The 13,034-nt window shown below is 34.7% G+C and overlaps 2 protein-coding genes across 8 annotated transcripts; one reads left to right on the top strand and one right to left on the bottom strand.

Annotated features, from left to right (window-relative positions):
• Nucleotides 1–1,314: 1,314 nt before the first annotated feature.
• Nucleotides 1,315–3,009, top strand: LOC107463842 (uncharacterized). Of its 4 annotated transcripts, none has more exons than XM_016082724.3 (2): nucleotides 1,315–2,041; nucleotides 2,803–3,009. In XM_016082724.3, exons 1-2 carry the CDS (start codon nucleotides 1,392–1,394, stop codon nucleotides 2,828–2,830), a joined length of 678 nt encoding a protein of 225 aa, XP_015938210.1. In that variant the 5' UTR covers nucleotides 1,315–1,391; the 3' UTR covers nucleotides 2,831–3,009. The 4 variants fall into 4 exon arrangements, with proteins under 4 accessions (XP_015938210.1, XP_015938209.1, XP_052110660.1 ...); XM_016082723.3 differs by having other exon boundaries at nucleotides 2,800–3,009; XM_052254700.1 differs by having other exon boundaries at nucleotides 1,315–2,085.
• A 178-nt stretch (nucleotides 3,010–3,187) lies between these two features.
• Nucleotides 3,188–11,660, bottom strand: LOC107463792 (mediator of RNA polymerase II transcription subunit 15a). 4 transcript variants are annotated; one of them, XM_016082662.3, is made up of 13 exons: nucleotides 11,512–11,652; nucleotides 11,331–11,361; nucleotides 10,756–10,880; nucleotides 10,448–10,556; nucleotides 9,679–9,802; nucleotides 8,190–9,395; nucleotides 8,000–8,070; nucleotides 7,426–7,500; nucleotides 5,608–6,969; nucleotides 5,142–5,486; nucleotides 4,496–4,684; nucleotides 4,307–4,395; nucleotides 3,188–3,834 (listed from the first exon to the last, which is right to left on the bottom strand). In XM_016082662.3, exons 3-13 carry the CDS (start codon nucleotides 10,863–10,865, stop codon nucleotides 3,627–3,629), a joined length of 3,888 nt encoding a protein of 1,295 aa, XP_015938148.1. In that variant the 5' UTR covers nucleotides 10,866–10,880; nucleotides 11,331–11,361; nucleotides 11,512–11,652; the 3' UTR covers nucleotides 3,188–3,626. The 4 variants fall into 4 exon arrangements, with proteins under 4 accessions (XP_015938148.1, XP_015938151.1, XP_015938152.1 ...); XM_016082665.3 differs by having other exon boundaries at nucleotides 11,331–11,349; nucleotides 11,512–11,648; XM_016082666.3 differs by having other exon boundaries at nucleotides 11,331–11,346; nucleotides 11,512–11,648.
• Between the last annotated feature and the right edge of the window lie 1,374 nt (nucleotides 11,661–13,034).

Below are 13,034 nucleotides of genomic sequence, written 5' to 3'. Positions count from 1 at the left end.
TCAATTTTTCCAATTTTGTACTTAGAATGAGTTGCCATACACATTGTTTTAATAAGGAACAATTACAGTATCGCGACGGATTAGTCTTTGTCCTGCCGATTTAGAGGATATCGTGAAAAACAAAAAAAAAGGAACAATTATTTCTAATCATACCAAATTGGAGTTTGATACTAATTCTAATTGCAAAAGATATATATTACATGTACATAAAAATTAGTTATTTATATAAAATATATTAGAATGTATCGAATTAGCTTATGCCTTATATAACCTGAATATTTGATAGACAAAATTCTTAGTGTTTTAACTGCCCTTTGCGTTTGTTAGACTAGTCTCAACCATATTTGCACCGAATTAAAAAAAAGAAGTAGGTGGTGACCACAGATGACACTTTCCCTTATCCGTGATTGTAGGCATTACATATCCACATTAAAATCTTAGGTCTTACTCGCACTTCAAAGCTACATCATACTTTGGACTACTTTGGAGGGAACATCAAACATGGCTTACATACCCCCACACACTTCTTACTTTTTTCTTTAGTCCCTCTCAAGATTCAACACATTAATAAATAACAACACTAATGCTATGGAAGAATGGAAAAAAAATATCAAAGAGATAATATAATAAAATTAAAATAAATACAAATAAAAATACTCGTATAAATATATATATCTTCATATAAAAATGATAATTTAGTTAAACATATAATATAAGTTCTATTTAAATTGTATATGACATGATTTAAATTTTCAATATTTATTTAAGTAAATTAGTAAATTAATTATTAAATTAATTCAAATTAAATTTTTAGTTAAACATACGAAATCATCTAACAGTTCTCGATTATTATTTTATAAAGATATATTTTTTTTGTTTTCTGTAGTATTCTCCAACCCAGCATACTAATAACTAATTCGGGCGGATTGGAACTCTATTTAAGAATTTATCGCTAGTCAATAAATTACTACATACACACGACGAGATGCCAAAATTTAAACCCTTAATACTTACTACTAATTAACTACCTATTAAATTAGATGACAGTTGACTTCACGTGAAGTTAATACTTGAAAACCGTTAGATAAAAATTTAGTCAAATCAGTTAAATCATCTAACAGCTCTTAAGTATCAACTTCGCGTCGACTGGACCTGAATTTCCAAAAAATCCAACTTTGTTTTATAAAGATGTATATCATGTGAGTGGCCACCATACAAAAAATCGAACTAAACCATCAAAAAGTCCCAGGAACATACATATATATATATATATATATATATATATGCACCCCTCTTGAAGTGGAAGCTCATAACATATAGAACACACAAACATCGACACAAAAAATCTTTGAATTACTTTAACTAACTCATCATTCAAGAAAAAACCAAGCATGGATTGGTTCTCATGGCTTTCAAAAGCAGGCCTTGATCCTTCCCTAGTATATGAATACGGACTACTCTTTTCACACAACGAGCTTGAAGAAGAAGACATCAAGTACTTCAACCACGAGTTCCTCCAGAGCATGGGGATCTCCATAGCCAAGCACAGGCTGGAGATCCTCAAGCTCGTTCATCGGAACAAGGCCGCCACCGCGGCAACGGCGAAGAAGTACAAAACCAATAATTACCCGACGATACTCCATGTTTCAAGGATCATGCATGCATTCAAGAAGACAAGAAGGTGCTTGTCAAGTTACTTGAAAACAATGATTGGTTGCGAGGACTCCACGCTCGCCGTGGTTCCAATACCAAGGCCTTGTTCTTCGTATGGAACCATGGCGAAGTGGAAGAGCGCGGTGTTGAAGAGGAGCAACACCAAGAATCAAAACAATTATCATTATCATCATCATCATCATCATCAAGAGAGGCTGTTGCTTACAAATGGAAGCCCTATAACATCATCAACAATGGTGGTTCCTGCATTACCTGCTCCTGATGGATTCTATAGTAGTCCAATGGTTTACCATTTCCAGAAGGAAGAGAAGATGGACGCCGGCGATGACGACGACGGATATTGGTCTTCTGCGGTTCAAGATTTCAGGTGGGATAGTATGTTCCAAGATCTAAAGCCTAACTGAATTTTCGGTACGATTTAAATTTTAATGCATTGTCAGCGTAAAATAATTTTACACACAGATCCATTAATATCTGTGTAAAATTTTTTACTTTGAAAGTGCGTAAATTAAATACTTTTTCTTTAGAGGTAAATCAAAAGTTTATCCCTATATTTCTAAATTTATTGGTGAGAGATGAGTTTTTTGTGTTCTTCCACCATAGAGATTTGAATGTGGTTTTCTTTTTTTTTTTTTAAAGAGATTTGTTGATCTTTTATTATTATTCATTTTAGTGGTGTGTCACGCGGATAGGTAACTTTAGCACCTGTCTGTTTCAATCATGAGAGTGTTTTTCACTTTCTTGCTTTTCTATGTTTCAACTTTAATTTCCCCTTTTCTTTTCCTCTTGTTTTTTTATAATTTTTTTAAGCTTTGATAGGGGAAAGTTTGCATTAGATTAGCTTATTTTCCGGGAGAGAATGATTGAGATAGATGTAATAGTTTAGGGTTTGAAGTCCAAACTTTTGGGCTATTGAATATGATGGACTTTTTTTTTGGTGACTATATGATGGAATTTGGTATATGCATTGTATTACCTTATGGTTGACAATATAAATTAACAGAGTAGTAATGTATATTTTGATGATTGATACTTACTTAGTACCTTGGCATTTGATGACATTTAACTATTGACCCTTACTTTCTCCCCAAATTTCAAATGATTGATCTTAATTCCTTTATCTAGAAGAGGCCATGGCAACATCATTATTGTCTGAACCTTGAAACATGCAAAGGAAGGCCCTAGACATGTGACAACATGATGCCTAATTATTTACTCAAATTGGGGGTGATTGGTGAGTTTTAGATTAGGGATTTCTAAGATATTGGAATTTATTTAAATGCATCATATATAATTTAAATACACTTCAAGTAACAATTAAATTGTATTTAGGATTGAACAGTGCTTATTAGTCTAACAATAAGAGCTGTTTGTATAGACTTTTATATTAATATATAAACCATTGAATTATCTTGGTACATGCACTAAATTTATATAAATGAATTATGACAATATTCAGGAAAAAAAAAAAAACAGAGAGAGTAAAAAGCGCATAGATATACCTCCAAAAACAGAAAAAGAAAATGGATTTTCTATGTAACATGCAATGTTATTAACAACAATTGGGTATAAGTTTGTAACCTTGTATAAACTATTAAAAACCCTAGTCTTTATTCCGCTTGAGGAGCTTGATAAATTCAGCACTAAAACTATATTGTTCCTCCAAAAACAACTTAGCATGATTATCACAGACAACTAATTCTTATCACCTTATCATTACAAGATGAAGTGTGACTTCCGCATCAAGCAGAAATTACACTTTATCCCCATTTGTGTACCCAAAAATAAATCATTTTTTTAGTACTATATAAAAAATGCCATGAAGCATTTGAATTAACTAACCCCATGGCATTTACCTAATAAAGAAAAGGCATTTGTACATCATCCAAAAGCAGGTCACTCAGAAGAACAGAATGTTTGGCAGCTCTTGGAAGCCAAAAGAACAATGAAGATCAATCAAAGGTCAAGCAATCCTCCCAACCCCCATAGTTTGAGCTGAAGGTTCCTCCTACACCAGCCTTTTGTGCCTGTTCAGAAATAACAGCGCGAGCACAGTCACCCCAAGTCCTTGCTATCTCCCTAAGGGACATAGGTTGCGTTAAACGTAAACATAAGCTAAACCTAGATTTTGTCTTTGCCGAAAGATCATCATCATCCTTACTGTCAAAATAAAAGCAACATCAAATTGTATTAAAAAAGACAGCTCAGTACACAAGCATTTCGAGTTAACACATTACGAAAAGCATATTTGCTAGCAAATATAGGATAACACTAAGGAGGAACCATTAGCAATTAAATAACTTCAACAGATGTCTAAACCATAACACACTAGATTCTGCGAAAAATCTCCATAACTATGCAATGCAGAAAATCATGGCTTAATGGCATGCATAAGAGTAACTAACCACAGAATTGAGAAGCCAACTTATATATCAGTAATAGTATATAGGTATTGAATAATATTAAGTATACTACTGTCTTAAAAAAAATTTAATCAGCATTTCATGTGCAATATAACTAAAATTGGAGTTGTACTCGTAATGAAAGTTTTGCAAGATGTGAACACTAAATTTATCCTTTCGTTCGGAATAAGGAAGAAATGTAGCAAAGTGGAATGTGCCGGTTATCTCACCTGCATTCACCTGGAAACTTGTCTAGGAAAATAGGAGGAACACTAGGATAATTAGCTGGAACAAACAAGCGCAGGGGTTGAACTGGTGACTGCATGGTAATGAAAAGTGAATAAGGTTAACAAAAGCAAAAAGATACGGTGGAACTGTTTGAAAAGTTGCTGCAATTGGAAGGTTTCATAGCCAACCACCTGTGCTGAAGCATATTGGGATTTTAAGCTTGCACTCAGAGCCATGGCAGTGTAAGAACATTTAACCAAGGTGCCTTCTGCAGCTTCTGCTGCTACAGTTGAATTAATGTCTTCATTGGTCAAGTTTACGACTGTGTCAACAAGTTGGTTATTGATCTCCCTTATTTCCTCCATAAGGGCATGATTAACCTGGCATATAGGTCACAAAGTTCCGCATCAGAAATCAAAGACCAATCCCCTCCCTCCCATTTTTTTTCTAAATTTGTATGATCAGATGTGCTTGGTTAATAATGCTATGTAGAAATCAGTAGTACATCTTGAAATATGCTTTTTTGAATAAATTCCAAGTTGTTTTGTCCAATGTCTAACAGAGAACATGTTTTCTACACTCTTCAAATCAACAACTCGGCATTAAGGCGGGAAAAAAAAAGGGAAAAAACTTGAACTTTTAGTTGTGTAATGAAGTACACAAACATTCAATAAAAAGGGTGCAGTAGTAAAGTAGATAACGTTTCAATGCAATAATAATTTAAGCATACAAGCTGATTTATAAGTTAGTTCCAGCCAACTAACAAAAAAGCATCAATAGAAGATATCAATGCTGATATAAAATCTAACGATCAAAAACAGAATTAGCAATTAATACCTCAATCTTTGGCCTCTTGGCACTAGATGTTGCAGTTGAATCCATATCAGAAGCCTCGGAATCACTTAAATGCTTGGTACTATCATTCAAGCCACCATCAGATGATACAATATTCAAGGGTTTGGCACTGGTGTCACGCTTCATTTTCTTAGTTCCATTGGGACCATCTTGGGTAAGAAGATTTCTACCCTGAAGATGAAAATTAGTCATGGAAACCAAGTCCTCACCAACAGAAGATCTTGATCCATTGCCTGGAGCTGATCCTGCTATTCTATCATTCATGCTGACAATGGAAGCAATATCACTAACAGCAGCACTTAATGCTTTAGATGACATCGATTTCACCTGCAATCATAAAAGTAGCAAAATCAAACTATTCAGCTCTGTAATTTATTTGTCAACCGGTTAAAAAGCCATGGACATAACCACGGATGAAGCTAGAATATGATCAACTCGTGATACTAACCAATCTAGTTAGGCGTTCAATAGGCTGCTCTGTAACAGTCGACTTCCCAGAAGGAGCTGCAGCATTACCTTGAGCACCATCTAGACCACTGAACTCTGCCAATAAAGGAGAGGCTGATATCCCAGGAGTCCCAATGGCAAGGGACTGAGTCAGTGCTCCTACGGCCCCTGCCTGTTGTTGTCCGACACTTGCAACATTTGATACTGATGAAACACCAGAAACTTGCTTCTCAGAATCTGCTGGCATAGGAGATGGAGCCAAGGGAGGTGAAGGAGTGGGGCCCACAAAAGGAGAGTTAGAAGATTGAAGAGGAGTTCCAACTTTTGTTAGAGATGCAGCAGCATGGTTTTGCTGCTCAACCTGGGGAGATGAGTTTTGTGGAATCTGAGGAGATGCAGCCTGGAAGAATTGGGGTGACGAAGCTGAAAATGGAGCCCCTTGTTTCAACTGCTGATGGGAATAAGTTGAGTGTTGGCCCGGGGTAAGATGTTGCTGAAGTACCCCTGGCTTAGCACCCATTCCTTGTCTGAATTTGATATCATTTATATCGTTCATCTGGGGAAGCTGCGCCATTTGATGTGTCTGCATTGCAGACAATTGTTGCTTTCCAGGCTGGTGAAGTTGATGCTGCTGCTGTTGTTGCTGAAGGCTCTGCTGCCTCTGCATCATTTGACGATGCTGATATTGCTTGAATTGCTGATTTTGCAGCATTTTCTGATCCTGCTGATGTTTCAGTTGCTGGTGTTGAAGCATATTGGAACCAACCTGAAGGATATTCAAATTTTGTTGGACGACATTCATGCCACCTTGCAGTGACATGGAATTCAAGTTAGTCTGCTGGGGAGTACTAACAGGGTTCTGTTGAAGGGAGCTCACTGGAACCTGTTGAAGGGAGTTTGTAGAATTCCCTTGTCCAGGATCCATATTGGAACCAGGTTGCATTGAATTCATCATGTTCTGCTGTCCGGCTGACAAACCAGAATTTGAATTATGCTGCAAGCTTGTAATATTATTCTGTGGCATTGTAGCCACAGAACCTGGCAAATTTGATTGGTGTAACTGAGAATTTATTTGATTTTCATGAGACTGCAATTGAGTAACTTGGGATTGTGGCTGTGACATAGGGTGTGTATGTGGAGGAGGAAGCTGCCCAAGTTGTGTTGACGACATACCTTTCCTAGGCCTATAATTATGTATGAAACCTATGATCATCTTCTCATATGCTCCCACTTTTTCCTTGAGAGCAGGTTGAATTTTGTTCTTGGGTATCTGTAGGAAATCCATCATCCTGTTCAAGCTAACTTTGAATTGCCCAAACTTATCAGCTTGTTCTGGCCTTGCTTGTTGGTGAAGAGATTCATGCTGATACATAAGAGCAAATACAGGAGTCAATAAACACAAGCACATTTATTAATAAACATGGGATCTACTCATGAGTGCTCAGGTCAAAGCTTATGATTTAAGAAGCATTAACACCCTCCATTTACAATATTTTTTAATGAACGAAACCATTTCAATGTTTGGTAAATATTTTAACAACCTACATTTACATTGTTTAATATTCTCCATTTATGTAAAAAATAAAATATTGAATGCATTTTGGTTTCCAAGATATTAAATGCTAGAATCACCCATATATTATCATCAAACAAACAAGCAATAAAGTGCTCTCTTTCAGAATGGGGTTAAGGCTAGATATTATTTACTGCTTAGCATGGTTCCACTGTTTTCTCCAATTAGATGCAATGGAAAAGGCTGCTTAACAGCAATTAGCATCAGTGAAAATTGGCAAGTTAAAAAGAAGTTGTAAAAACGTACCTGCTGATATTTAACAACAACCCTCTGATATATTTCACGCAGCTCTGGCAAGTAGCTCTCTTTCATGGTTTTGATCTATATGAAGTAATGAGCAGAATCAAATAAAAATTTAGCCTTGAGAATAACAGGAAGCAATATCATTAATTCAATATAGCACTGAAATGAATCTTAAAAAGGGACTTTCTTATAGGCAGCAACTAATAGAGGATAATAAAAGGCTAGCTGAAAGAAATTCAGTCAAGACAGAAAACTGAAATTTTTTGTTGTCAAACATCAGCAGTTTCCACAGTTGCTGTGCTGCTGCGAATCTATTCAAATCTAACATAGGGATATTCCTTTAAAGATTTCACAGAACGGATAAAAAGATTTCATATATACGAGTGTAAAAAAATGTCGTGACTTTTCTTATAAGAGTAATGAAGCATTCATGCTCTTACTACAAAGTAAGATTCTTGTGAAAACAGCTGTAAATAACTTTGCTTGTTTATTTACCCTTATGGATTGCGAAACTAATTTAGTTGAAAAAGCAAACTTCATTAAGAAAATGTACATGACACAAAAAATGACGTAGTACCTTTTGGTACACTTCTTCTTGCCAATCACCCCCACTTGGCTGAACAGTCTGCACCGGAGAATCCAGAGAACCTACAATCCAGAGAATACAAAGCTCAGGAAGTGCAGAGAAGTACATGATATTTGTCTTCTTCCTTTTTTCGAAAAACAAATAAAGAAATGCATAGATGCAGGTACAGCACAGCACATACTTGATGTTTCTGGAAAAGCTCTCTGAGATTGATAAATCTGTTTCTGGTGATCAAGAACATTTTGCTGTTCAATTAGGGACCCTGATGGTTGAAGTCCTTGTTGCATATCTCGCTGCAAGGGATCTGGCTGCTGCTGTGAACCCAACTGCAGATGAGACTGTGATGGCTGAGAGTTAATCTGAGGCATCAATTGCTGCTGTGCTGCCTGTGGCCTTGGTTGCTGAGCTTGAGATGGCAACAGTCCATTTTGTTGTGAATGCTGCTGCAATGGAACCTTTGTTTGTTGCAGCATGTGTGCAGAGTGTTGCCTGGTTTGCATGCCTGGGTTGCCAGATTCAGGTCCAATCAACCGTTGCTGCCGTAACCCAGGGACAGTATTTCCTAGTTGCTGCTGATTCATATTTGCTAGGTTACTTTGCTGATTCAATAACGGTTGCTGTTGTTGCAGCTGTTGCAAATTTGTAAGATTGTTCTGTTGTGAAAGCAACCTCTGTTGTTGCTGTATATCACCAACATTGTTCTGTGGCCCAAGCATCTGAGGATGTTGCATGTTTGTTACATTTGATTGTGATCCCATAAGTTGATGCAGCTGCTGTTGCTGCTGCAAAGGCATCATTAGCGGTTGAGTCAAAGGTGTTTGCTGTTGATGAATAATAGAATTCTGTTGTTGTTGATGCCTCATAACTTGGGAAGTTTGCTGAATCATGGACTGAGATGACTGCTGAACATTATGTGATTGTTGATTCTGGGGAAGGCTAGACAGAGGAGATGATTGCATCAAGGAAGGTTGAATCTGATTTGGTTGCAGTAGGTTTTGCTGCTGTTGCGGATGCATCTGAGATTGCAGCTGAAACTTCGGCTTCATGAACTGCTGCTGATAAAGATACTGCTGCGCATTCTGTGGCTGTTGCTGTTGTTGTTGAGGAACAACCTGCTGCCTTCCTGTCATCTGTCTCTGAGATCCAGAAAACATATCCAGAACATTGGAATTCTGGCCAATTGTGCTTCCCACTGTATTCTGCCCAGTCATATTCTGTATGTTGGAATTCTGGCCAATATTTTGGCTGCTCGTCTGGGCCAAACTAGATACAGGTGGAAGGTTAGTTTGAGATGAAACATTGCTGCTTTGAATGTTTTGAGATAGAATCTGTTGTCGCTGCTGCGGCTGATTGGGCAAATTAATAGAATGTTGCTGCATAACTAGTCCTGTTAAAGAAAAGTGTTTGCATCAATGCGAAGGAGGGAAAAAAGGAACTGTAGATCACAATATTATGTGAATAACTGAGTATTAATATTTTAACAATGCGTGGATATATTCTAAAGTCCTAACAGCCTAAGCTGACAAACAAGAACTCAGATATTGGAATTATGGAATAGTTAATTAGTTACCAAACTAATAGGATGCCAATATTTATTAATAAATCTGATAGATACACAGTAGCACCTCATAAAAATACTATCATCAAACCATGGCTATTATATTACTAACCTTGATCTGAAGGGCTATTGCTAGGACCAGCTTGATTTGATGGCATATTGTTAGCAGCAATTGTGTTTTGGGATTTAGTCTCAATTGTGAGCATCTTCGTAGATATTTTCCGTAGATAATCTGTCTGAAAAGTGAGAATAGTCTTGCCATTAAACTATCAATTTTTATAGAAAAAGTAATTTATTCATTACAAGAAAGAAGAGTACAAAGAAAGAAGATAAGGCAGATTCTTGGCAAGCTTTTAAAACAACAACTTGTAATCATAAGCTACTATTATTAAGATTTTCAGCATGAGCAGAGACTAATTATTTCAGATTTGTTATATATTTAGGTAACAAGTAATATAAACAATCATACCCCATTTAGAAATTTAACGTAAACTTTTTTTGATATGCTATTTTTTCCCGACAAGTAGAGTATCGAGTTGAAAGCAAAAAGAGCATGATACTAAATTCATACAAACAAGAACAAAACATGCAACCACTTCAACCTCTCATGCATATATAATTAATGACACCACAAAAGATAATACAAATTTTGAACCAGCCATAATATCTTAAAACCAACTTTCAACTAATGTATTTAAACATTATATAAGAATTCAACAATACAAATACGTGATTATCAAAATGATTGCAATCTTACAACTTTCAGAAGAACTTACAAGGTACCCTTACAAATAAAAATGCAAAAGATAGCATCTAGGTCCTAAGATTGAGCTGTAATAAAAACTTTCATGTCATATATGTTTGCATAGTAATGATTGTACCTGGCTTGTTGCTGCAGTATAAATTTTCTCTTCGAACCTTTGAGCAATGTTCTGAACTTCAACTAATGGACCACCAGGGACAGGAAGATGTTTTTTTAACGTTTCCATTCTACAAATGGAGGGGGGGAAGAGAGAGAGAGAGGGGGGGGGGAATTAATAAGATAACCAAGCAAAATAGATATTAGGAACATCAAATAAAACTAAGAACATAGCAGCATCGACAACATTCACATGGATAAAGAGAATTAAGAGACTTCACAGACTTCACAAATAACATCTAGATATAAATATTTGAGACTGATGATTACATTTTGTTGACAATCCTTTGGCGTGATTCAGTCGAAAGTTGAGATCTCCAATCAATTGCATCCATCGTTGGTTCATTGCCTTGATTAGGTCTCCAATTGTTTGCATCCATCAAAGTTTAAATTGACTGAAACACCAACAAATGAACATAAATAAATCGGGTTATGAAGGAAAAAAGTGCAAAGAAACTATCATCAGTACAGTGAAGAAGTAGTTTAGTTATTTCTGAAATTCAATTACACAAATTGCGTATAGGAGTAGAAATATGAGTGAGTCCAACAAATGACATGCCACAACAAACTTGATGCTCATCCAACACTTAATGCATTAATAACTCAGTATACAAAATTTCAAAATGATGGGTATAATGGGAAATAAGTCATAACAAAGAACAAGCAGGTTTGACTACTTTTCCTCAAACAATGCCTGAAACCCTTCCTCAAACAATGCCAGAAAACCTGGTATGGTATAATCACTCTAGGTCTTAACCTATCATTCACCATAATCAATTTCAACAGCTACAGAATTTTTTTTTTCCATTAAAATAAAATCAGCATTGAAAAGATTCTATACTTACAGAATTCACAAGTCAGCTGCTGTATCCATCGCTTCCATCAATCAAATTATTAAAAACCACAAAGAAAACTCACTCATTCAGGATTCAAATCAATCCAACGTGAAGAAACAATTAATGAAAGAAAAACAATCCCACGGAGAGAGAGAGAGAGGAAAAAGGAAAAAGTAGATAAGAGACATACCATGAATGAGAATTGAGAGCGGCGATTAAGGAGGAGGCCACGGCGGAGAACAGAGTCTACCGGAGGCCGTGGGCGGCAGTCGGAGAAGCGTTTCGACCTCTGAATTCGGAGTTTCTGTTATTTGTTTAGCGATGTTGAATTCGAAGCGCTCTCGGTTTTTATAGCAAACTACAGTTCCGTGTTTTTAAAAATTTGGAATTTAGAAAAGGAAAAAAATTAAAAGAATTTAATTTGATGCGTATCGAAATTACGTAGAGTTAATTATCTTTTAAATTAGTTAATGAGTTATAATTCAAATGACATAATTTTTTTATATTTATTTAAAAAATTTATTTAAATTTTCATATCTTTAACAAAAGAACTATTTTTTAAATTAACTATTTAAATAATCATCTAAAAAATAAATATAATTATGTCATAATATAAAATATTTTATATTATTGATGTACGATTAGAACAGAATTTTATAAATAAATATATGAAAAGGTATACCGTATACAGAAAGATAACAAATATATCTTTCCTTTTATACACACATGCTAAATAAATATATAAAAATAAAAAGATATACACAAAGATAACAAATGTATCTTTCCTTTTATACACACGCGTGGATAGTAACGAGGTTCATGCATGTCTTTACATGGATACCATATTTGGCTTCATTTGGATTATTTAAAATCTTATGCGTTAGATATGCAAATAAAATAAGAATAAATATTCTAGTGGGTATTCAAACATTTATTTCCAGAAATGAATTATTAATTTATGGAGCATATAAGGAAACGATAATCAAGTAAAAATGGTATCAACAATAATACATTAATTTATTTTCTTTTCAATTAATTGGTCAAATCTGTTTTCTATAAGTGGATCCTTATACTCTATTGATAGCTTTTGAAAAATCTAATCTACATCTATAATTTATGATTCACAATCTAGGGTAATGTTAATAAAATAAGTCGAAAAACAAAAAAAAACGCTAAAATTAAACTTATTTTATTTAATATTTTTAGTTAATATTTTTTTGTTATTAAATATTTTCGATAAAATAAAATAAAAATTACCAGAGAAATTTAATAGGTACTATAACTGTGTACGTTATTTTGACAAAAAATACATTAATCAATTAAAATAAAAATATAAATTATAAAAAATACAATGTATATGAATATTGGGTCAGTAGTGGGTTTAATTTTTATATTGTTTGCCTATTTAAACTTTTTTTTTTAATTTGTTTATCAATAATATAGGACAATTTACCTAAATAAAATAGATGGAAGAAATATTTACTCAAAGAGTAAAGTATTGCTTTTGTTCCTAACGTTTGGGGTAAATTTTATTTGTATCCCTAACGTTTAACTCATCCTATTTATATCTCTAACGTTTATAAAAGTGATTCAATGTTATCCTATTATTAATTATATTAACAAATCAGATTATATTTTTCAATTATTCTCACTTGGATGTATTCATTCTCAATTAGATGTCACTTGGATGTGTTCGATTTTAATATTATACCT

This window comes from Arachis duranensis, chromosome 9 (assembly GCF_000817695.3).
Source record: "Arachis duranensis cultivar V14167 chromosome 9, aradu.V14167.gnm2.J7QH, whole genome shotgun sequence".
NCBI classification, from domain to species: domain Eukaryota; kingdom Viridiplantae; phylum Streptophyta; class Magnoliopsida; order Fabales; family Fabaceae; genus Arachis; species Arachis duranensis.
This window is presented reverse-complemented; position numbering and strand designations above follow the sequence as displayed.